At 39.4% G+C, this 24,792-nt stretch overlaps 1 protein-coding gene and 1 long non-coding RNA gene across 4 annotated transcripts in view; one reads left to right on the top strand and one right to left on the bottom strand.

Moving 5' to 3' along the window:
* The window catches only part of LOC130246949 (uncharacterized), a 28,839-nt gene extending 15,396 nt beyond the window's left edge, over positions 1 to 13,443 (top strand). For 2 of the 3 annotated variants that reach the window (XR_008839474.1, XR_008839476.1), the window contains exons 3-6: positions 10,584 to 11,745; positions 12,323 to 12,361; positions 12,679 to 12,778; positions 12,884 to 13,443. This is a non-coding gene — a long non-coding RNA (uncharacterized LOC130246949). The remainder of the gene's footprint in view (positions 1 to 10,583; positions 11,746 to 12,322; positions 12,362 to 12,678; positions 12,779 to 12,883) is intronic. The other variant, XR_008839475.1, reaches the window with a different exon arrangement.
* Positions 13,444 to 20,634: 7,191 nt separating this feature from the next.
* On the bottom strand, positions 20,635 to 24,589 carry LOC130246942 (counting factor associated protein D-like). Its single transcript, XM_056480112.1, has 6 exons — positions 24,483 to 24,589; positions 24,262 to 24,321; positions 23,926 to 24,182; positions 21,793 to 22,042; positions 21,501 to 21,696; positions 20,635 to 21,403 (listed from the first exon to the last, which is right to left on the bottom strand). The coding sequence occupies exons 1-6, from the start codon at positions 24,553 to 24,555 to the stop codon at positions 21,268 to 21,270; spliced, it is 972 nt and encodes a 323-aa protein (XP_056336087.1). The 5' UTR covers positions 24,556 to 24,589; the 3' UTR covers positions 20,635 to 21,267.
* Between the last annotated feature and the right edge of the window lie 203 nt (positions 24,590 to 24,792).

Here is a 24,792-nt window from a genome sequence, read left to right on the forward strand (position 1 = left end):
CAGAAATAGAAACGGCAGTCTAAAATCTAAATGTCACGTCACCGCGATGGTCAGTACAAAAACTCCTTTTAACTCCGAAAAGACGGCTCTTATTGCGTGCAGCGGCGCCGTATCGTGCAAAGTTAGGACACAGCCAGGGTGCTCTGATCGGTCAGGTTGCCTTGTGTGCTCTGACTGGTCAGTTGTACCCTGGGTCCTCTGGTTGGTCAGGTGGCCGTACGTGCGCTTATTAATCTGAAAGCTGGTGTGCTCTTCATGGGCCGTATGTGCGCTGATTAATCTGAAAGCTGATGTGCTTACTTGATCGGCCGGGTGGCCCGGGGTGCTCTGACTGGTCAGGAGGCAGCAGTGTGCACTGACTGGTCAAGTGCCTCACACCGTGTCCTCGCAAAACATGCGACGCAAGCTAATCATGTGTCGCAGAAATAGAAACTGTCTAAAATCGAAATGTCAGAGAAAAAAAACGAAAATGTCAGGCGTGCAAATCGAAATGTTACGTGTGCACACAAAACATGCGACGCAAGCTAATCATGTGTCGCAGAAATAGAAACTGTCTAAAATCGAAATGTCACGGAAAAAATCGAAAATGTAAGGTGTGCAAATCGAAACGTTACGTGTGCACACAAAACATGCGACGCAAGCTAATCATGTGTCGCAGAAATAGAAACTGTCTAAATTCGAAATGTCACGGAAAAAATCGAAAATGTCAGGCGTGCAAATCGAAATTGTTACGTGTGCACACAAAACATGCGACGCAAGCTAATCATGTGTCGCAGAAATAGAAACGGCGTCTAAAATCTAAATGTCACGTCACCGCGATGGTCAGTACAAAAACTCCTTTTAACTCCGAAAAGACGGCTCTTATTGCGTGCAGCGGCGCCGTATCGTGCAAAGTTAGGACACAGCCAGGGTGCTCTGATCGGTCAGGTTGCCTTGTGTGCTCTGACTGGTCAGTTGTACCCTGGGTCCTCTGGTTGGTCAGGTGGCCGTACGTGCGCTTATTAATCTGAAAGCTGGTGTGCTCTTCATGGGCCGTATGTGCGCTGATTAATCTGAAAGCTGATGTGCTTACTTGATCGGCCGGGTGGCCCGGGGTGCTCTGATTGGTCAGGAGGCAGCAGTGTGCACTGACTGGTCAAGTGCCTCACACCGTGTCCTCGCAAAACATGCGACGCAAGCTAATCATGTGTCGCAGAAATAGAAACTGTCTAAAATCGAAATGTCAGAGAAAAAAAACGAAAATGTCAGGCGTGCAAATCGAAATGTTACGTGTGCACACAAAACATGCGACGCAAGCTAATCATGTGTCGCAGAAATAGAAACTGTCTAAAATCGAAATGTCAGAGAAAAAAAAACGAAAATGTCAGGCGTGCAAATCGAAATGTTACGTGTGCACACAAAACATGCGAAGCAAGCTAATCATGTGTCGCAGAAATAGAAACTGTCTAAAATCGAAATGTCACAGAAAAAAAAACGAAATGTCAGGCGTGCAAATCGAAATGTTACGTGTGCACACAAAACATGCGACGCAAGCTAATCATGTGTCGCAGAAATAGAAACTGTCTAAAATCGAAATGTCACGGAAAAAATCGAAAATGTCAGGCGTGCAAATCGAAACGTCACGTGTGCACACAAAACATGCGACGCAAGCTAATCATGTGTCGCAGAAATAGAAACGGCGTCTAAAATCTAAATGTCACGTCACCGCGATGGTCAGTACAAAAACTCCTTTTAACTCCGAAAAGACGGCTCTTATTGCGTGCCGCGGCGCCGTAAAAAACTCCTTTTAACTCCGAAAAGACGGCTCTTATTGCGTGCAGCGGCGCCGTATCGTGCAAAGTTAGGACACAGCCAGGGTGCTCTGATCGGTCAGGTTGCCTTGTGTGCTCTGACTGGTCAGTTGTACCCTGGGTCCTCTGGTTGGTCAGGTGGCCGTACGTGCGCTTATTAATCTGAAAGCTGGTGTGCTCTTCATGGGCCGTATGTGCGCTGATTAATCTGAAAGCTGATGTGCTTACTTGATCGGCCGGGTGGCCCGGGGTGCTCTGATTGGTCAGGAGGCAGCAGTGTGCACTGACTGGTCAAGTGCCTCACACCGTGTCCTCGCAAACATGCGACGCAAGCTAATCATGTGTCGCAGAAATAGAAACTGTCTAAAATCGAAATGTCAGAGAAAAAAAAACGAAAATGTCAGGCGTGCAAATCGAAATGTTACATGTGCACACAAAACATGCGAAGCAAGCTAATCATGTGTCGCAGAAATAGAAACTGTCTAAAATCGAAATGTCACAGAAAAAAATCGAAAATGTCAGGCGTGCAAATCGAAACGTCACGTGTGCACACAAAACATGCGACGCAAGCTAATCATGTGTCGCAGAAATAGAAACGGCGTCTAAAATCTAAATGTCACGTCACCGCGATGGTCAGTACAAAAACTCCTTTTAACTCTGAAAAGACGGCTCTTATTGCGTGCAGCGGCGCCGTATCGTGCAAAGTTAGGACACAGCCAGGGTGCTCTGATCGGTCAGGTTGCCTTGTGTGCTCTGACTGGTCAGTTGTACCCTGGGTCCTCTGGTTGGTCAGGTGGCCGTACGTGCGCTTATTAATCTGAAAGCTGGTGTGCTCTTCATGGGCCGTATGTGCGCTGATTAATCTGAAAGCTGATGTGCTTACTTGATCGGCCGGGTGGCCCGGGGTGCTCTGATTGGTCAGGAGGCAGCAGTGTGCACTGACTGGTCAAGTGCCTCACACCGTGTCCTCGCAAAACATGCGACGCAAGCTAATCATGTGTCGCAGAAATAGAAACTGTCTAAAATCGAAATGTCAGAGAAATAAAACAAAAATGTCAGGCGTCCAAATCAAAATGTTATGTGTGCACACAAAACATGCGACGCAAGCTAATCATGTGTCGCAGAAATAGAAACGGCGTCTAAAATCTGAATGTCACTTCACCGCGATGGTTAGCACAAAAACTCCTTTTAACTCCGAAAAGACAGCTCTTATTGCGTGCCGCGGCGTCGTATCGTGCAAAGTTAGGACACAGCCAGGGTGCTCTGATCGGTCAGGTTGCCTTGTGTGCTCTGACTGGTCAGTTGTACCCTGGGTCCTCTGGTTGGTCAGGTGGCCGTACGTGCGCTTATTAATCTGAAAGCTGGTGTGCTCTTCATGGGCCGTATGTGCGCTGATTAATCTGAAAGCTGATGTGCTTACTTGATCGGCCGAGTGGCCCGGGGTGCTCTGATTGGTCAGGAGGCAGCTGTGTGCACTGACTGGTCAAGTGCCTCACACCGTGTCCTCGCAAAACATGCGACGCAAGCTAATCATGTGTCGCAGAAATAGAAACTGTCTAAAATCGAAATGTCAGAGAAAAAAAACGAAAATGTCAGGCGTGCAAATCGAAATGTTACGTGTGCACACAAAACATGCGACGCAAGCTAATCATGTGTCGCAGAAATAGAAACTGTCTAAAATCGAAATGTCACAGAAAAAAAACGAAAATGTCAGGCGTGCAAATCGAAATGTTACGTGTGCACACAAAACATGCGACGCAAGCTAATCATGTGTCGCAGAAATAGAAACTGTCTAAAATCGAAATGTCACGGAAAAAATCGAAAATGTCAGGCGTGCAAATCGAAACGTTACGTGTGCACACAAAACATGCGACGCAAGCTAATCATGTGTCGCAGAAATAGAAACGGCGTCTAAAATCTAAATGTCACGTCACCGCGATGGTTAGCACAAAAACTCCTTTTAACTCCGAAAAGACAGCTCTTATTGCGTGCTGCGGCGTCGTATCGTGCAAAGTTAGGACACAGCCAGGGTGCTCTGATCGGTCAGGTTGCCTTGTGTGCTCTGACTGGTCAGTTGTACCCTGGGTCCTCTGGTTGGTCAGGTGGCCGTACGTGCGCTTATTAATCTGAAAGCTGGTGTGCTCTTCATGGGCCGTATGTGCGCTGATTAATCTGAAAGCTGATGTGCTTACTTGATCGGCCGAGTGGCCCGGGGTGCTCTGATTGGTCAGGAGGCAGCTGTGTGCACTGACTGGTCAAGTGCCTCACACCGTGTCCTCGCAAAACATGCGACGCAAGCTAATCATGTGTCGCAGAAATAGAAACTGTCTAAAATCGAAATGTCACAGAAAAAAAACGAAAATGTCAGGCGTGCAAATCGAAATGTTACGTGTGCACACAAAACATGCGACGCAAGCTAATCATGTGTCGCAGAAATAGAAACTGTCTAAAATCGAAATGTCACGGAAAAAATCGAAAATGTCAGGCGTGCAAATCGAAACGTTACGTGTGCACACAAAACATGCGACGCAAGCTAATCATGTGTCGCAGAAATAGAAACGGCGTCTAAAATCTAAATGTCACGTCACCGCGATGGTCAGTACAAAAACTCCTTTTAACTCCGAAAAGACGGCTCTTATTGCGTGCAGCGGCGCCGTATCGTGCAAAGTTAGGACACAGCCAGGGTGCTCTGATCGGTCAGGTTGCCTTGTGTGCTCTGACTGGTCAGTTGTACCCTGGGTCCTCTGGTTGGTCAGGTGGCCGTACGTGCGCTTATTAATCTGAAAGCTGGTGTGCTCTTCATGGGCCGTATGTGCGCTGATTAATCTGAAAGCTGATGTGCTTACTTGATCGGCCGGGTGGCCCGGGGTGCTCTGATTGGTCAGGAGGCAGCAGTGTGCACTGACTGGTCAAGTGCCTCACACCGTGTCCTCGCAAAACATGCGACGCAAGCTAATCATGTGTCGCAGAAATAGAAACTGTCTAAAATCGAAATGTCAGAGAAAAAAAAACGAAAATGTCAGGCGTGCAAATCGAAATGTTACGTGTGCACACAAAACATGCGACGCAAGCTAATCATGTGTCGCAGAAATAGAAACTGTCTAAAATCGAAATGTCACAGAAAAAAAACGAAAATGTCAGGCGTGCAAATCGAAATGTTACGTGTGCACACAAAACATGCGACGCAAGCTAATCATGTGTCGCAGAAATAGAAACTGTCTAAAATCGAAATGTCACGGAAAAAATCGAAAATGTCAGGTGTGCAAATCGAAACGTTACGTGTGCACACAAAACATGCGACGCAAGCTAATCATGTGTCGCAGAAATAGAAACGGCGTCTAAAATCTAAATGTCACGTCACCGCGATGGTCAGTACAAAAACTCCTTTTAACTCCGAAAAGACGGCTCTTATTGCGTGCAGCGGCGCCGTATCGTGCAAAGTTAGGACACAGCCAGGGTGCTCTGATCGGTCAGGTTGCCTTGTGTGCTCTGACTGGTCAGTTGTACCCTGGGTCCTCTGGTTGGTCAGGTGGCCGTATGTGCGCTTATTAATCTGAAAGCTGGTGTGCTCTTCATGGGCCGTATGTGCGCTGATTAATCTGAAAGCTGATGTGCTTACTTGATCGGCCGAGTGGCCCGGGGTGCTCTGATTGGTCAGGAGGCAGCTGTGTGCACTGGCTGGTCAAGTGCCTCACACCGTGCCCTCGCAAAACATGCGACGCAAGCTAATCATGTGTCGCAGAAATAGAAACTGTCTAAAATCGAAATGTCACAGAAAAAAAACGAAAATGTCAGGCGTGCAAATCGAAATGTTACGTGTGCACACAAAACATGCGACGCAAGCTAATCATGTGTCGCAGAAATAGAAACGGCGTCTAAAATCTGAATGTCACTTCACCGCGATGGTTAGCACAAAAACTCCTTTTAACTCCGAAAAGACAGCTCTTATTGCGTGCCACGGCGTCGTATCGTGCAAAGTTAGGACACAGCCAGGGTGCTCTGATCGGTCAGGTTGCCTTGTGTGCTCTGACTGGTCAGTTGTACCCTGGGTCCTCTGGTTGGTCAGGTGGCCGTACGTGCGCTTATTAATCTGAAAGCTGGTGTGCTCTTCATGGGCCGTATGTGCGCTGATTAATCTGAAAGCTGATGTGCTTACTTGATCGGCCGAGTGGCCCGGGGTGCTCTGATTGGTCAGGAGGCAGCTGTGTGCACTGACTGGTCAAGTGCCTCACACTGTGTCCTCGCAAAACATGCGACGCAAGCTAATCATGTGTCGCAGAAATAGAAACTGTCTAAAATCGAAATGTCAGAGAAAAAAAACGAAAATGTCAGGCGTGCAAATCGAAATGTTACGTGTGCACACAAAACATGCGACGCAAGCTAATCATGTGTCGCAGAAATAGAAACTGTCTAAAATCGAAATGTCACAGAAAAAAAAACGAAAATGTCAGGCGTGCAAATCGAAATGTTACGTGTGCACACAAAACATGCGACGCAAGCTAATCATGTGTCGCAGAAATAGAAACTGTCTAAAATCGAAATGTCACGGAAAAAAATCAAAAATGTCAGGCGTGCAAATCGAAACGTTACGTGTGCACACAAAACATGCGACGCAAGCTAATCATGTGTCGCAGAAATAGAAACGGCGTCTAAAATCTAAATGTCACTTCACCGCGATGGTTAGCACAAAAACTCCTTTTAACTCCGAAAAGACAGCTCTTATTGCGTGCCGCGGCGTCGTATCGTGCAAAGTTAGGACACAGCCAGGGTGCTCTGATCGGTCAGGTTGCCTTGTGTGCTCTGGTTGGTCAGGTGGCCGTACGTGCGCTTATTAATCTGAAAGCTGGTGTGCTCTTCATGGGCCGTATGTGCGCTGATTAATCTGAAAGCTGATGTGCTTACTTGATCGGCCGAGTGGCCCGGGGTGCTCTGATTGGTCAGGAGGCAGCTGTGTGCACTGACTGGTCAAGTGCCTCACACCGTGTCCTCGCAAAACATGCGACGCAAGCTAATCATGTGTCGCAGAAATAGAAACTGTCTAAAATCGAAATGTCAGAGAAAAAAAAACGAAAATGTCAGGCGTGCAAATCGAAATGTTACGTGTGCACACAAAACATGCGACGCAAGCTAATCATGTGTCGCAGAAATAGAAACTGTCTAAAATCGAAATGTCACGGAAAAAATCTAAATTGTCAGGCGTGCAAATCGAAACGTTACGTGTGCACACAAAACATGCGACGCAAGCTAATCATGTGTCGCAGAAATAGAAACGGCGTCTAAAATCTAAATGTCACGTCACCGCGATGGTCAGTACAAAAACTCCTTTTAACTCCGAAAAGACGGCTCTTATTGCGTGCAGCGGCGCCGTATCGTGCAAAGTTAGGACACAGCCAGGGTGCTCTGATCGGTCAGGTTGCCTTGTGTGCTCTGACTGGTCAGTTGTACCCTGGGTCCTCTGGTTGGTCAGGTGGCCGTATGTGCGCTTATTAATCTGAAAGCTGGTGTGCTCTTCATGGGCCGTATGTGCGCTGATTAATCTGAAAGCTGATGTGCTTACTTGATCGGCCGAGTGGCCCGGGGTGCTCTGATTGGTCAGGAGGCAGCTGTGTGCACTGGCTGGTCAAGTGCCTCACACCGTGCCCTCGCAAAACATGCGACGCAAGCTAATCATGTGTCGCAGAAATAGAAACTGTCTAAAATCGAAATGTCACAGAAAAAAAAACGAAAAATGTCAGGCGTGCAAATCGAAATGTTACGTGTGCACACAAAACATGCGACGCAAGCTAATCATGTGTCGCAGAAATAGAAACGGCGTCTAAAATCTGAATGTCACTTCACCGCGATGGTTAGCACAAAAACTCCTTTTAACTCCGAAAAGACAGCTCTTATTGCGTGCCACGGCGTCGTATCGTGCAAAGTTAGGACACAGCCAGGGTGCTCTGATCGGTCAGGTTGCCTTGTGTGCTCTGACTGGTCAGTTGTACCCTGGGTCCTCTGGTTGGTCAGGTGGCCGTATGTGCGCTTATTAATCTGAAAGCTGGTGTGCTCTTCATGGGCCGTATGTGCGCTGATTAATCTGAAAGCTGATGTGCTTACTTGATCGGCCGAGTGGCCCGGGGTGCTCTGATTGGTCAGGAGGCAGCTGTGTGCACTGGCTGGTCAAGTGCCTCACACCGTGCCCTCGCAAAACATGCGACGCAAGCTAATCATGTGTCGCAGAAATAGAAACTGTCTAAAATCGAAATGTCAGAGAAAAAAAAACGAAAATGTCAGGCGTGCAAATCGAAATGTTACGTGTGCACACAAAACATGCGACGCAAGCTAATCATGTGTCGCAGAAATAGAAACTGTCTAAAATCGAAATGTCACAGAAAAAAACGAAGATGTCAGGCGTGCAAATCGAAATGTTACGTGTGCACACAAAACATGCGACGTAAGCTAATCATGTGTCGCAGAAATAGAAACTGTCTAAAATCGAAATGTCACGGAAAAAATCGAAAATGTCAGGCTTGCAAATCGAAACGTTACGTGTGCACACAAAACATGTGACGCAAGCTAATCATGTGTCGCAGAAATAGAAACTGTCTAAAATCGAAATGTCACAGAAAAAAAATGAAAATGTCAGGCGTGCAAATCGAAATGTCACGTGTGCACACAAAACATGCGACGCAAGCTAATCATGTGTCGCAGAAATAGAAACTGTCTAAAATCGAAATGTCACAGAAAAAAATCGAAAATGTCAGGCGTGCAAATCGAATTGTTACGTGTGCACACAAAACATGCGACGCAAGCTAATCATGTGTCGCAGAAATAGAAACTGTCTAAAATCGAAATGTCATGGAAAAAATCGAAAATGTCAGGCGTGAAAATCGAAACGTTACGTGTGCACACAAAACATGCAACGCAAGCTAATCATGTGTCGCAGAAATAAAAACGCCGTCTAAAATCTAAATGTCAGATGGTCAGTACAAAAACTCCTTTTAACTCCGAAAAGACGGCTCTTATTGCGTGCTGCGGCGCCGTATCGTGCAAAGTTAGGACACAGCCAGGGTGCTCTGATCGGTCAGGTTGCCTTGTGTGCTCTGACTGGTCAGTTGTACCCTGGGTCCTCTGGTTGGTCAGGTGGCCGTACGTGCGCTTATTAATCTGAAAGCTGGTGTGCTCTTCATGGGCCGTATGTGCGCTGATTAATCTGAAAGCTGATGTGCTTACTTGATCGGCCGAGTGGCCCGGGGTGCTCTGATTGGTCAGGAGGCAGCTGTGTGCACTGGCTGGTCAAGTGCCTCACACCGTGCCCTCGCAAAACATGCGACGCAAGCTAATCATGTGTCGCAGAAATAGAAACTGTCTAAAATCGAAATGTCAGAGAAAAAAATCGAAAATGTCAGGCGTGCAAATCGAAATGTTACGTGTGCACACAAAACATGCGACGCAAGCTAATCATGTGTCGCAGAAATAGAAACTGTCTAAAATCGAAATGTCACGGAAAAAATCGAAAATGTCAGGCGTGCAAATCGAAACGTTACGTGTGCACACAAAACATGCGACGCAAGCTAATCATGTGTCGCAGAAATAGAAACGGCGTCTAAAATCGAAATGTCAGAGAAAAAAAACGAAAATGGCAGGCGTGCAAATTTAAATGTTACGTGTGCACACAAAACATGCGACGCAAGCTAATCATGTGTCGCAGAAATAGAAACTGTCTAAAATCGAAATGTCATGGAAAAAAATCGAAAATGTCAGGCGTGCAAATCGAAACGTTACGTGTGCACACAAAACATGCGACGCAAGCTAATCATGTGTCGCAGAAATAGAAACTGTCTAAAATCAAAATGTTACAGAAAAAAATCGAAAATGTCAGGCGTGTAAATCGAATTGTTATGTGTGCACACAAAACATGCGACGCAAGCTAATCATGTGTCGCAGAAATAGAAACGGCGTCTAAAATCGAAATGTCAGAGAAAAAAAACGAAAATGGCAGGCGTGCAAATTGAAATGTTACGTGTGCACACAAAACATGCGACGCAAGCTAATCATGTGTCGCAGAAATAGAAACTGTCTAAAATCGAAATGTCACAGAAAAAAATCGAAAATATCAGGCGTGCAAATCGAATTGTTACGTGTGCACACAAAACATGCGACGCAAGCTAATCATGTGTCGCAGAAATAGAAACGGCGTCTAAAATCTGAATGTCACTTCACCGCGATGGTTAGCACAAAAACTCCTTTTAACTCCGAAAAGACAGCTCTTATTGCTTGCCGCGGCGCCATATCGTGCAAAGTTAGGATACAGCCAGGGTGCTCTTATCGGTTCGGTTGCCTTGTGTGCTCTGACTGGTCAGTTGTACCCTGGGTCCTCTGGTTGGTCAGGTGGCCGTACGTGCGCTTATTAATCTGAAAGCTGATGTGCTTACTTGATCGGCCGAGTGGCCCGGGGTGCTCTGATTGGTCAGGAGGCAGCTGTGTGCACTGGCTGGTCAAGTGCCTCACACCGTGCCCTCGCAAAACATGCGACACAAGCTAATCATGTGTCGCAGAAATAGAAACGGCGTCTAAAATCTAAATGTCACGTCACCGCGATGGTTAGCACAAAAACTCCTTTTAACTCCGAAAAGCCAGCTCTTATTGCGTGTCGCGGCGTCGTATCGTGCTAAGTCAGGACACAGCCTGGGTGCTCTGATCGGTCAGGTTGCCTTGTGTGCTCTGACTGGTCAGAAAAGGGTCAGAAAAAAAACTTTTTTTTAATCCAATTACTATCACGGTTATCACTTTTTTTTTATTTGTTATTTTTAGGCGGAACATCAGTTTCTAAACCATCTGGACAAAACCTTCATCTGCTCCCTGTGTGTCAGTCTTGGGTTGTCATTGCTGATTCAGATCAGTGGGTTCAGCTGGAGCCATCAGTCTGTAGAGATGGAGACTCAGAGTTCAAGATCAGCACTCCGGCGGGTCAATTCCAGAGCAGCAGGACCAGACTACGACGAGTCCGGTGGAAATGTCACCCATCCACTGCCCGGTAGTGGAGAAAATTTTCTCAGCACAGCTGGAGAGGCCGTCAAGCTCCCCAGCAAGCAATAGCCGTCATTTCACCGGCTAGGTGAAGTATAGACCAGATCTAGCCCGGCTACGTGTAACCCAATTTTAGCTCGAAAAACCTTAAATTTGGTTGCATGTTGTTTTTTGCTAAATAAAGCTTATATATGTATGATACTCCATCATGTAAGAAAAGTCAATAACGTTTATGAGGTTCCAGCAAGTAATAGACGTAGTTTCAGTTTCTCGGTGAAGTATACCAATCTAGTCCGGCTATGTGTAACCCATCTCTAGCCCAAAAAAACCTTAAATTAGCTTACCTGTCTTTTTTTGGCAAAATACCTTGTGATATGTATGATATTCCTTCAAGTAAGGAAAGTCAATCGCATATAAGGTGTTTGGGTATTTAAAAATATATGCTATTTTCATAGTCTCAGCGTAGCCTTGAATTAGCTCGTCGTCCGGCCGGCTATTTATAGCCCACTGATAGCCTAAACTGATTCACTGTATTTGGCCATGCAGCGCGTGCATCACGCACGCAGTATCAGTAAGTGTTAAGGTGTAATTTCGTGACATGTTCTATTTGTAGCCATAATTTAGCTTTGAATTAGATGGGCTTTACCTACCTCATAAAATTGATATAAAAATTAATTGCAGACTTATTGCCTTTTTATTTTTAATTAAAAATGAATATGGTATAATATATTTTATTTATAATATATTACCTATATCTTACGGTAAAACAAGCCAGATCTAATCAGTTAAGAAAAATCAATGCAATTCTGTACTCCACATGATAGATGGCGGTATTGCACATTTGTCGAGTCGGCTCGGCTGAAATGGACCAACAAATCAAGAGGAAGAAACTGTTGTGGTTTGAAATTTGTAGCGCGTTGGATTGCGAGCGCGAGTGCCCTGCAAGGTAAGTGTAATCTGCTTTAATATCATGTTGTTTGACAATGTTTTTTATTAGATGTGAGAGTTTTAATATAGTATTACGCTAATATCAATGGACAGGCACCATTTATTCCAAAAATCTTAGACAAACAAAAACGGTGTGAGGGAGTGTTACAACATTTTAAAGACGCAAAATGAAACACTTATTAAGCAAAGTTCGGTGATTAAGAGCATTTATTGTGTACATTGCGAGTCGTCTTAATTAAATTGCCTCATGAAGTCAAATAAAAAAGTCAGTCATGAGATGAAACTTATGCAGTTCTGACTTTTAAATCATGTTTGCTTGTGATTTCATAACAAGAGACTTAAACACAAGCACCAAGTTAATTCTGTTTTTAGAAAATCTAATCAAGTTAATTTCAGATTTTTTATTAATTTATATTTTATAAATAAACTTTACTATGTTATGGAAAATGTCATTTTTTTAGTCATATGAGTAACTGTATTTTGACTTGTCACAGTAAAATCTAGTATAAAGTAAGCTGATAGTTATTATTATAATGCTTCTATAATATTTGTAATTATTTGTTTTTCCTCCACAGATATTTGAGTGTGGCTGTGTAAAATGAGCAGTCTAGCAGGTATGAGTTGCTTAAACACTTTAGACTAAAACATTTACACTATGACCACATTTGCTGGTTTCCCTGTCCATATGCAGATTGCCCATGTGCATTCACAAGCTGGATGAAGCTTTCGAGTCACATCAAACACACAGAATGAATATTTAACAATATTTATGCATTATCCATATAACTGCTGTTGACAGAAAGAAACATTGAATATAACACATGGATACTAAAATAGTTAAAATAAGTTAATTGAATTGAAATGTGTAAATAAGTAATCAGCTTTAAGCTGTGGCTATTTTTTATGTTAATAGATGTTTTTTTTCTTCTAGTTTTAATACGTAACCATCAAGCGTGATTGTGTCCTGAAGACCTACCTCATTTGAAGAGTCTGTGCATCTACCTCAATGAAGACTTGTAAAGGAATATGTGGTAAGTGTATCAACCCATCTTCCTTTCATAAATGTATTTGTAAAACTCACAGTCACAGGACTGAGTTTAGAACACATCTCAGTATTTTCTCTCCTTTTTCTGCAGGACTGAAAGTGGCTGAATCTCAATGCACACACAACAGTGGAGATCTTTATCGTTTGGGCTGAGGATGCTGGTCCTGGGGACAGACCTACAGATGTTGGTGTAGAAGTTTTGCAGAACCTGCTGAGTGTCACATAGATTGGATGGACTTTTTGGGTTCATGTACACTTAAAGGGTTTTTTTAACCAGAAATGAAAATGTTTAATTATTCATGTCGTACCAAACATTTATTTGTCTTCGAAGTACAAATTAAGATACTTCAAGTGAAATCTGAGAGCTCTCTCATTCTCTATAGACAGCAATGGTCCCAACTTGTTTAAAGTCCAGAGAAAAACCTAAAACATCCTCAAAACAGACCACATGCTTTCAGTTGTTCAATCAGAATATTTTTAAGCTACAAGAATAATTTTGAGTGCATATAAAGCAAAAATAACAGCCTTTGAGTTTCTTTATTCTGTTGAACAAGATATTTTGAAGAAAGCTGAATACCTGTAACCATTGGTATATAACCTGTACTTCCATGGTATGTTTTTTACAGGTTTTCAGCTTTCTTTAAAATATCTTCTGTGTAAACAGGAAAAAAAAATAGTTTTTATCTTATTTGTTTTGTCATAACTTTAACATTTTTATATATATTTATTTTGTATTGTTTAATGTTTTTAATATTGTTAATGTTGCTTTTATTAATAAAAGCTTTGTTTAATTAGTTTGAATGGATTGCATTTTTGAAAACCTGTTGATCAAAAATGTTGATATGTATATGTGTATTTGTGTTGTTTATTAAATGTATAAACATAATCATTCATTAGCTGAAATTTTGATGACTTGTTTATGCTTGGGCTGTACTTGGACATCTATTAGATTTTCACTGACAGCCCAAATTTAACCATTATTTAGCCTAGACCAAAATTCACCGGCTTTTAGACATATATATGTAGCCGTTGAAAAGGCATCTAAATCACGTCTAGTCTAAACTTGGGCTATGGTTAGACGTCTATTAGATTTTCACTGACAGCCCAAATTTAGCCGTGATTTAGCCTAGACCAAATTTCACCGTCTAATAGACGTATATATGTAGCCGTCTAAACTTGGGCTATGCTTAGACGTCTATTAGATTTTCACTGACAGCCCAAATTTAGCCGTGATTTAGCCTAGACGTCTAGGCTATGTTTAGACGTCTAATAGACGTCTATTAGACCAAAAAATGCTTGCTGGGTCCTCAGCTAGACAGATGAAGGAATATCTTTACAATCTGTAGAGCTCAGCCGTTATTATGCCTCAACATGCGCTGCACGTAAAATGACATTCAAGTTCACATTATTAGCATTTAACTTTGAATAAAGCACATGAGCTGTACCTGAGGTGATCATTGTCGTAGTTTACCCTGTTGTTCAGCTGTAAGAAAGAGAATCGGTTTCTAAAATAGAAATTTCAGGTTGGTCAGGACAAAAACTCTCGCCTGTTAATGTGGGGATGTCATCAATCTTCCAACCTATACCTAGTTAAACCACTGCGTGTCGAACTTACATACTATGTAAAGGTGCAGGTCATATAATTAGAATATCTTCATTAAGTTGATCTGTTTCATTAATTCCATTCAAGAACTGAGTCTTGTATATCTGTGGCACTGCTCAGGTGTTAAGAAAGCCCAGGTTGTTCTGACAGTGGCCTTCAGCATTGTTGCGTCCGGCATATTGCATCTTCCTTTTCGCACAGTTTGAAACATTTAGCAGCGTGTTTAATTGATTAAAATAAAAATGAGAAATGTCTTATGTCTTCTCTGTTTTATAACATTATACAGTTTCCATCACAGATTTTTAAAGATGTTAGGTGCAGGTTACATTTCAGATAATCAGGTAAAACCATATCACTGTCTCACATTAGTAAACGTAAACAGCATTTCAAGTAGTCATCTTGCACTTTGAGAATGATCTTCTGCTTAACTGGTTGAGCTCAAGTGCATCAAATGAGAGGTGATTTAAAAGTGGGTGGGACATGTAATGCTTGAGAGTACATGATTGGTCAAGATTTGATAAGAAATCAGTATGAGTTAATGTGAAAAAAGTCGTTAAACGTTTTCGGTGGAAGTAACGAACTGCTAGTGTTAAATGTTTCTATCAGTTTTATATCTTATAAATGTAAATTGTCACTCTTTGGAGCACACTAGCTCAGGGGTTCCCAAACTTATCATCCCACGGCCACTAAAATAATGCCAATGACTCACGACCCCCACTATTTTTCAGAGGTGGATAGAAACATAAATGTTAAATGCAAGGGCTCTCACACACACACACACACACACCAATATGCCTATATAAATGATCATATTCACCACACAAAAAAGCGTAATCTAGAAACTATACATTTTTTAAATAGTCATTTATTCAATTTAATATGAACCTCACCTAATGAGACTGGTCGGCACATAGTTTGCAGCACAAGTCTATTCTTGTTTAATTTTTGAGACCACCACTTTGAGATCATTCTCCATCAGGGTTTCTGCAGGGTCTTAAAAAGTCTAAAATTTATAAATTGAAATTTTAGGCTTTAAGTCTTAAATTTGCTGTTCTAGGTCTTAAATATTTCATGATTTTAGCTGGCGGAGCGCACAAAATTTTGAGACTCAATCGAGCAGTTCGCACGGCACCGCGTTTCATTTGAGTTGAATACGAATCACTTTGAAAAGATTTTGTTTGAAACAGGTACAACTGTACATACACCTTTATGATTTAAAACTAGATCAACAATAATTCTTAGCTAGAGATTGCAACAGCAGTGGGAAAGGAGGAGTTTGGAAAAACCTGAGGGAAATATTTGTTAAATCAAAAAGAGGTCATGGCAAAAATTACCCAGGTACACAATTACAGAATGTTTTCCACCATTAATAGGTTTTAAAAATTTAATAGTTGCAAAACTAAAATTAAGGAACAAATTATTTCTTTGATAACTGGAAAAGAATATTTGAACCTATCGGTTTACAATATACTGGTTCCCTGTGTTTTTAGACTTTATTGATGATAATCGTCAGGAATGTTGGACCATTATTGCCTTTTAAGCATATCAGTAGAGGACAGAAACTAACCAGCCAGTAATGTGTAAACTGTGGACAGGGCAAAATAAAATAGTCATTTTTTAGTACGTTTTTTTTTTTTTTAATTCTTTCCATAATAAAAATATAATTTTAGAGCAGCTCATGTTTTGTAGTTATTAATATTTTACTTTAACAGCTTGAACTGTCCAAGATATGAACAAAAGTGATGCATCAAAGTTTGATTTAAAAAATTTTCAATGGTTATAAAAATCTTTATATTATATAAAATAATTTATTAAAATATTATAAATAATTAGTTTAAAAATCTTGCACGATATTAATGATATGACGAAGTTCTGGAAACTTCCTACTTTTCTGTTTATCTGTCTGACTTTACGGTGACTTTCTTTTGACCGTTAGGACCGTTGTGTTATAGGTCTTAAATTTAATACTTAATGGTCTTAAAAAGGTCTTAAGTCTTAAATTTGACATTAGGATATCTGTAAAAACCCTGCTTCAGAGATGTCTTAGTTCTTTGTGGCATACATTCAACAAGGTACTAGAAATATTCCTCAGAGATTTTGGTCCATATTAACACGATAGCATCATGCAGTTTTGTCGGCTGCACATCCATGATGCGAATCTCCCAAACTACCACATCCCAAAGGTACTCTATTGGATTGAGCTCTGGTGACTGTGGAGGTAATTTGAGTTCAGTGAACTCATTGTCATGTTCAAGAAACCAGTCTGAGATGATTCAAGCTTTATGACATGGCGCGTTATCCTGCTGGAAGTAGTTATCAGAAGATGCAGACACTGTGGTCATAATGTAGATGCAGATGTAAATTAGCTTTATAGCTAACTCTGGCACAATATGTCATGTTGTACATTGTCCCTGTATAAATAAATAAATAAATAAAATAAAGGGATGGACATGGTCCGCAACAATACTCAGGTAGGCTGTGGTATTGACAAGATGCTCAATTGGTACTAACGGGCCCAAAGTGTGCCAAGAAAATATCCCCTACACCATTATACCACCATCACCAGCCTGAAGCGTTGATGCAAGGCAAGATGGATTCATGCTTTCATGTTGTTGATGCCAAATTCTGACCCGACCATCCGTATGTCACAGCAGAAATCGAGACTCATCAGACCAGGCAACGTTTTTCAAGTCTTCTGTTGTCTAATTTTGGTGAACCTGTGTGAATTGTAGCCTCAGTTTCCTGTTCTTAGCTGACAGGAGTGGCACCCGATGTGGTTTCTGCTGCTGTAGCCCATCTGCCTCAAGGTTGGACGTGTTGTGTGTTCAGAGATGCTCTTCTGCAGACCTCAGTTGTAACGAGTGGATATTTGAGTTACTGTAGCCTTTCTATCAGTCTGGCCATTCTAGAAATACTTGGACCATTCAATCTGGCACCAGCAACCATGCCACATTCAAAGTCACTTAAATCAACTTCCTTCCCCATTCTGATGCTCGATTTGAACTACAGCAGATCGTCTTGACCATGTCTACATACCTAAATGCATTAAGTTGCTGCCATGTGATTGGCTGATTAGAAATTTGCTATTCAAGTGTGCAAGGTCAACAAAATGTTTTGTAACGTAATTAATATTAGTTAAAAATGAGAGCAAAGACATTTATTATTTTATTATTATGTTTATTTTTCAATTAATACTGTTCTTTCTAACATTGTTTATTAATAAATTAATTTAATCTAATTGCATATTAATGCGTATTTAAATGCACATACACATATTTAGTGATCAGTGTTGACCAAAGTAATAAATAAATTAAAAAAATGTTTAATCGTTTAATTAATTGTTTTATAAAAATAGTCATATGTATTATAATACAATAATAACATAACATTCAAATAATTAATAAAAGATTTTCATGAGGACCAAGCATCTTATAAGGATTTACTTTTAACATTTGTAATAATAATCCATATATTTAATTTGGTGTTTGGCCACAAATGAAGCCTTAAAGAACAAAAGAAACATCTTAAATAGTTCAGACTTCAGCAGTAGTTGAATCAATGACTTCAGTCAAAATAAAGGTTTTCAAAGTGCATTCCTTTGTACAGGCAGCTAATTTCTAATCTCCCTCCTCCTGCTCAGCTATTTAGCCTGTCGATAAACTGACCCCAACACTAACCTCTGCTGAGCTCGTCTGATTGACCCCAAACAGAGTGAGGAGACTTACGAGGGTTATAAATCTTAAAGGGGAAAGTCTTGGTCAGAGTGTGTGCTAAAACCAACACTTCAAAGACTTTTATCTTAGTCTACATTTCATTGAAATAAATTTGAGTTTAATTTCAGATCATGTTCATGGTGTTTGCATCATTATTGCTCATGTAAGGTATATTGTGGTGGTTGTCATGCATTTAAAAATAATTCTTTGCACAATGTTGTAGGATCCATTCTAACGAGTACAGAGATGAGCTGACTTCAGAGGAAAGAATGCAGGTGAAGGTTTTCCTGTTGACATTTTCTCTTTGGAGCTTCATGAGATCCTTCATCTCAGGACCATCAGCACTGTGCCGGAAGGCTTCACTCCACACTGGGAGTAAGATGAACTTATCTGATATTGCAATACAATCACACAGCAATTCACTACTTTAGTGGCTAATTCATTAGTATGATCATGTTCTTACATTTTATTACGAACTGTTCACCTCCAAATGAAGGTTGGGTTTAGGGGTACAACTCATTTTAACAATCGTACGGTTTCATATAAATTAAATCGTATGAATTTGTATCACTTTTCTGCCAATATATAATACAGATACATTTCCTGGTAAAATCAGGATGCATATTTTACTTATTATTATTGTTATCATTTAATCAGTGTCTAGCCATTTGGGCTGCTGTCTTTTGAATTTGCCATTTGTAAGAGTGCATTTTGGCAAAGCAAACTGGCCACAAAAGGCAAAGTAGGCCTGACCTTTTTTCACAGATGTCAGGGTTTTGTTTACCATACATTTAAACTAATCTTTAACATTTAAACATAATGCATTCAAAATCTGTATGTCATTTTCCTTTTCTGGTTCTGTTTGGACCTGAAGAATATCAATTAGTTAATGTGGGGGTATCACTTTATTTGATTTATTTTATTAGCTGCATTGCATCTACATGCTAACTAATTCTCATTAGATTATAAGTAGGCTGTTAGGTTGGGGTTCGGGTTAGTGTATGTTGTCATATCAGCAGATATTAAGCAGACAGTCTACTAATACTCAAATGAGAATTAATTGACATGTACAGTGGGTGACACTTCAAAACGACCATTAGCTCCACGGGTGCCACCACCGTCGCACTAAAGGATTAAGAATGTGTTTTAGGTGAAATAGCAGTTTGCGGCTATGTTGACGGTGCACAAAAGGACGGAATGCGAATGAAAAGAAATATACAGTAGCTGCAAATACCCTGCTATTTGTAAATTAAGACAAAAGAAAATAAAGCATTATAATTACTTCGTTAATATTTAAACAATTATAACAAGCTTTATTAATATTGTAAACTTGTTAAGTTCAATGAGGATTCATTTTGGAAATTTAAACTGCAGTTGCAATGAAACTTTTAGTCGAAAAATGTGCAATAGGGACCATCAAAGTCTTACCAATGTGGAAAACATCTTTTGAATGCTTTTACAATGTTATTAAATTATTTACACTTTTGTGAAAAAAGATGAGATATGAACAAAAGAAATTATATGAATCAAATATATATGGCAAAATATCTATCTATCTATCTATCTATCTATCTATCTATCTATCTATCTATCTATCTATCTATCTATCTATCTATCTATCTATCTATCTATCTATCTATCTATCTATCTATCTATCTATCTATCTATCTATCTATCTATCTATCTATCTATCTACACACACAGTTTAAGTCAGAATCATTAGCCCCCTTGAATTATTAGTCACCCTGTTTATTCTTTCCCCAATTTCTGTTTAGCGTAGAGAAGATTTTTTTAAACACATTTATAAACATGATAGTTTTAATAACTCATCTCTAATAACTGATTTATTTTATCTTTGCCATGATGACAGTAAATAATATTTGACTAGATATTTTTCAAGACACTTCTACACAGCTTAAAGTGACATTTAAAGGCTTAACTAGGTTAATTAGGTTAATTAGGCAAGTTATTGTATAATGATGGTTTGTTCCGTAGACTATCGAAAAAAAAAAAATAGCTTAAAGGGGCTAATAATTTTGTCCTTAAAGGGGGAGTTGTTTTTCTCAATAAAAAACAATTATAAAAATTATGCTCACCAAGGCTCCATTTATTTCATCCAAAATACAGTACAAATTGCACAATTGAGAAATGTTATTGCACTATAAAAATAACTGTTCAAAAGTAGTTTATCATTTAATTTAATAATTTATTGCAGTTATTTTAAAGATGATCTTTTAGCTTCATTACTCCAGTCCTCAGAGTCACATGATCCTTCAGAAATCACTCTAATATTAATTATTATTACTATTAATAATAATATTTTTATTAATACTGATCATAATAAAAGCAATAATGACTGGATTATTAATTTCATTTGAAACTACAAACAATAAAAAGCAGTTATTCAAAATTTTAATAAATATTTAACAATTTTTTTTTACAATTAATAAATGCCGCCTTGATGAACGGAATCATTTACTTAAAAAAAAAAAACATGAAAAAAACTGACCCCAAAATCTTGTCCGGTAGTGTATAATCACATTTAATAACGACAAACATGTGGGATTAGTGTTTAGAGTTTGTGTGTTTTTTGGCAATGATTTCTGCTGAGTCATTATGCCCTATGAACAGAACTGGAATAAGGACTGATTAAAGACCAATCCATGAAACATGACGCAAGTAAAAGAATCAAAAGTAAAAATAATGCCACCAAAAAAAAAGAAATGTTGACAAAGCAAAAATTACAGATGACAATTAAAACAGGTTTAATTTCTCACCAGTGAAGTGTAGGGAAATGCGATTTAAGAAATTATTCTTGAAACATTAAATGACACTGATAAAACTGTAAGGTGACAAAAATTACTGTGTTTTTTCCCATGAAACTAATAATGTTAAACAAATAACATTGTTAAACATAAAACAAATAATGTTATGTAGATTTAATTAAAGACATGTGGTTTTCATTAAAAGTTTGATCAAAATTTATTTACATTTGGCTTTGAAAATGATTTTTGTTTACCAAAAAATACTAGAAGATACAGATTTAATCAAATTATATGTTTGGAAAATTTCAATTCTCATCAGATAACTGTCGGGTCAGTTGAGTGAGATATTTATTACACCATATTTTATTTGTTTGCCACTATTTTTTCAGTTGGACTATTTTGCATCCTCCTTTTCCTTTTTTGGAAGTAAACCTCCTGTCATCCTGCTCATCTCTGCCTTCGTCTTGTCTGCAAAATGATTAATACCAACACTGTATGTAAGACCAGCTCTGTTGTTCGAGTGTACAAACCTGAGGAAAAATGAAAAAACATATGTACAGTAAATCAGACAAGTTCAAAAATATGATTCACTGTTTCTACAATGCGATGTTAGCTGTTATCCATCACCTGAACGTATGCAGAAAGAGGTTCTCGCGCTCCTCGTGCTCCTTCTCACTTTCATACTGACGACTAAATTTCTCCTTAAAGGGGCCAAACAGCCGGTGGGCATGGCTAACAGGGTTGGTGCTAACATAGTCTTCAATTGGATTAGCTAATACTTGATGCTCCTCAGGCGGATCAGGAAACTCTTCACAGGTAAATCCTAAACACACAACACCTCAGTCAACATTTGATAGGATGATCTTTAAACAGAGGCAGACAAATGCGTTTCTCTGAGTGTGTGTTTTCTTCATGTTACCTGCAGGTGGAGTGAAAACATCAGGCTCAGTTTGTAAGCTGAAGTCACTGTATTCAATGCTGTATTTGTCATTGTGGGATCCCAGAAGAGTGTTGAAGCCCTCCATCTCAAAGCGGTGTGGTGTGGCTGGAGAATAAGCTTCCTCTCCACGTGTGACCCACAGACGGTAAGTGTTCCTCTTATGACCAACCTCAGTGACTTTTTTCCAGACCTCACACTCAACGCCTTTGCAATCCTCCATCTTCTCAAACTGCAAAACAGACAAAGATTTTATACACATTCAAGATCATTGAATTTATTCTTTATTTAAGTTCATTCTCTTATTGTTTAGAACATATAACAGGGTCAGACAGCCCTTTATTTTGCTATTTCTGCACAGATTTTGTTTTAAAAAAAAAAGTACAAATTTATTCTGAATGGTTTTGAGAGTTTAGGAGCTAAAAGCTTAACACAAGAAAACAAACATAACTTTTATTAAGTGTTTAGAATGCAAAACTAATTAGAAATCGTGTTGGGAAAAGTTAATTTTGAAAGATATGCATTACATTTTTGAGTTACTCCCCAAAAAAGTAAATAGTTGCGCTAATAAATTACTTTTCATGGTAAGTAATGCGTTAAGTTACATTTGAGTTACTTTTGCGTTACTTTTTCTGATCTGGCTGAGGCTCTTTCAGAACTTTCTTCTTTTTAAAATAGAGGATCTCTACAATTAACAACACAATGTATAACAATAGTTTAAGATAATGTTATTTTTTTAAAAACTTCCTTATGGCTATACATGCCATATATACACAGATTATTAAAAGTTTAAAGCAATGTGTTTGCTACTTATGTAAACTTTTTGTCTTATTAGTGAAAATCACTATCTATTGAGACAATTCTCTTTTCCTTCCATTGTTTCATTAAGTGCATGTTTCAGAGTGACTACATTCAATTTAATTCAGCAATTGATTTTTTTAAAAAGCTAATTAACTTAAAACTATAACTTACATTGCATTTTTCAAAAAGGTTATTATTATATTATAAATATTACTTTTAATGAAATAATGAAATGTTTTTTTACTGAATGCATTACTTATTACTTATATATTACTTATTACTTATTAAAAATATTATAATTATGTAACCTGCATTACTTGTAATGAGTTACCCCAACTCTGATTAGAACCACTTGTCTTGTAAACGCTTAAACGCCTTTCATTTAATACATCCACTAAATCAGCAGTTCCCAACAGGGGGGGTCGCGGCCGACAAGGGAGCCTCAGTGAGCTCTGTGGGGGGTCACATCATATTTAAAACAAATTTTTTAGAAGTGAACAATTAGGAGAATCATGTTGCCTTAGTTCATTTTATCCCCTGTCTGAATAAAAAAATGGACTAAGTTGTAATTCGTCCTCCAGAAAAAAGACACAGTCTCACTGACTCGCCTTTAGCAGCTAATAGTAAGTAAACTGGACCCAGGTGAGGAAGCTCCAAACATTTTGGGTCACAGCGCTAGCAGTACTAGAAACACGAAATGCAGGAAATACTAAGATAATTAATTAGTAATTATCTGCGGCAAAGTTCTTGTTAATGAATACATGAGACTGTCCAAATTAATAAGACTCATCTTCAATACTGTGACAAGTCCAAAGCATTTTTTTGACCGCAAGAAGCAAAGGCTTACGTTTTTCAGATACAAATGGCCTACTGATGTTTTGCTGTTATGATTTACTTTAGGCTATTATTTGTGCATAAACATATCTGGATAAAGTATTTAACATACAGTTTGTATGAAAATAAAATTTTTTGTCATCCTTACTGCAAACTTATATTAGTGATAATATCATTAAATGTGGGGAGGGGGCTTATAATAGTTTCCGGGGGAAAGGGGGTCTCGGGTAAAAAAAAGGTTGGGAACCACTGCACTAAATGACATAAAAATATGACAATACAAATTGTTTTGTAGATAAATTATCTAAACACTTACATATTATTCATTAATGTTAGTAAAATTCATATTCATATAACATTTTTTATCTAAAAAATGTACACAATTAAATAAAATGATTGATTAAATTGCTGTGGGTCTACATATTGAATAGCATTGTATAAAAATACTTCATAATTAAAAAGAATTAAAGTACTACACACTTCAAAGCTCTGTGCATTAGGGATTGCTTCCTGTGGCTCTATTGGATCCTCTTTAGTTCCTTTAAGCTGGAAACACTTAATGACACTGGGAGGAAGGACTGGTGTGATCTTGTAAATGGCACCAAAATCCAAGTCATTTCCAATCTGAAAGGTGCGCACTGTACTATTACGATAGTCAATGCGACTTCTGTTCCCCTCAAGATCATACCAAGCTTCAAATGCCTCCTCTATCTCAGAATGAGGCAAAGACAGCACACCTGTATAAAAGAGATACAGGTAAAACACTGAAAAAGAAGTGCACTGTACTGGGGTGATCTATATAAGGCAGAATTATACCTTTGACGTGATACATCTTTCCAAAATAAGGAAATGTTCTGCCAAGAACTGGTGTGGCATCTAAATGAGAAAACAGAGAGAGTTCACACTTATATTAGACAAAAAACTAAAATTATTGCATACTTGAATGACGTTTAGTGTAAAAAAAAAAAATCATGCTACTAAATCACTAGATTAACAACAACAACATTGCGTTTTATTTGACATAAACAGCCCTTTACCTGCAGCACACACCAGAACCACAAACCCAGCTAGAAGAATCCACATTGTGTAGTCTACAGCAACCAGACACATCCACTGAAGATAGACAGAAGCTTTTAGTCGAACTGACTTTATATACCAAGAGGGTCCAATGTGGCGTAAAGGGGCAGATCAATATTTATTGGACCATGAAATAAGATCTTTGTTTACTCTGAGTATCCTTGACATGATTCACTATGAAAAAAGATCAGTCTCCTAAACAAGTAACTGCTTAATAAATGAACACCGGATAAATATACGTAACACCATACAGTGTATTCTAAAGAATTC

Source organism: Danio aesculapii, chromosome 19, assembly GCF_903798145.1.
Source record: "Danio aesculapii chromosome 19, fDanAes4.1, whole genome shotgun sequence".
Classification (NCBI taxonomy): Eukaryota; Metazoa; Chordata; class Actinopteri; order Cypriniformes; family Danionidae; genus Danio; species Danio aesculapii.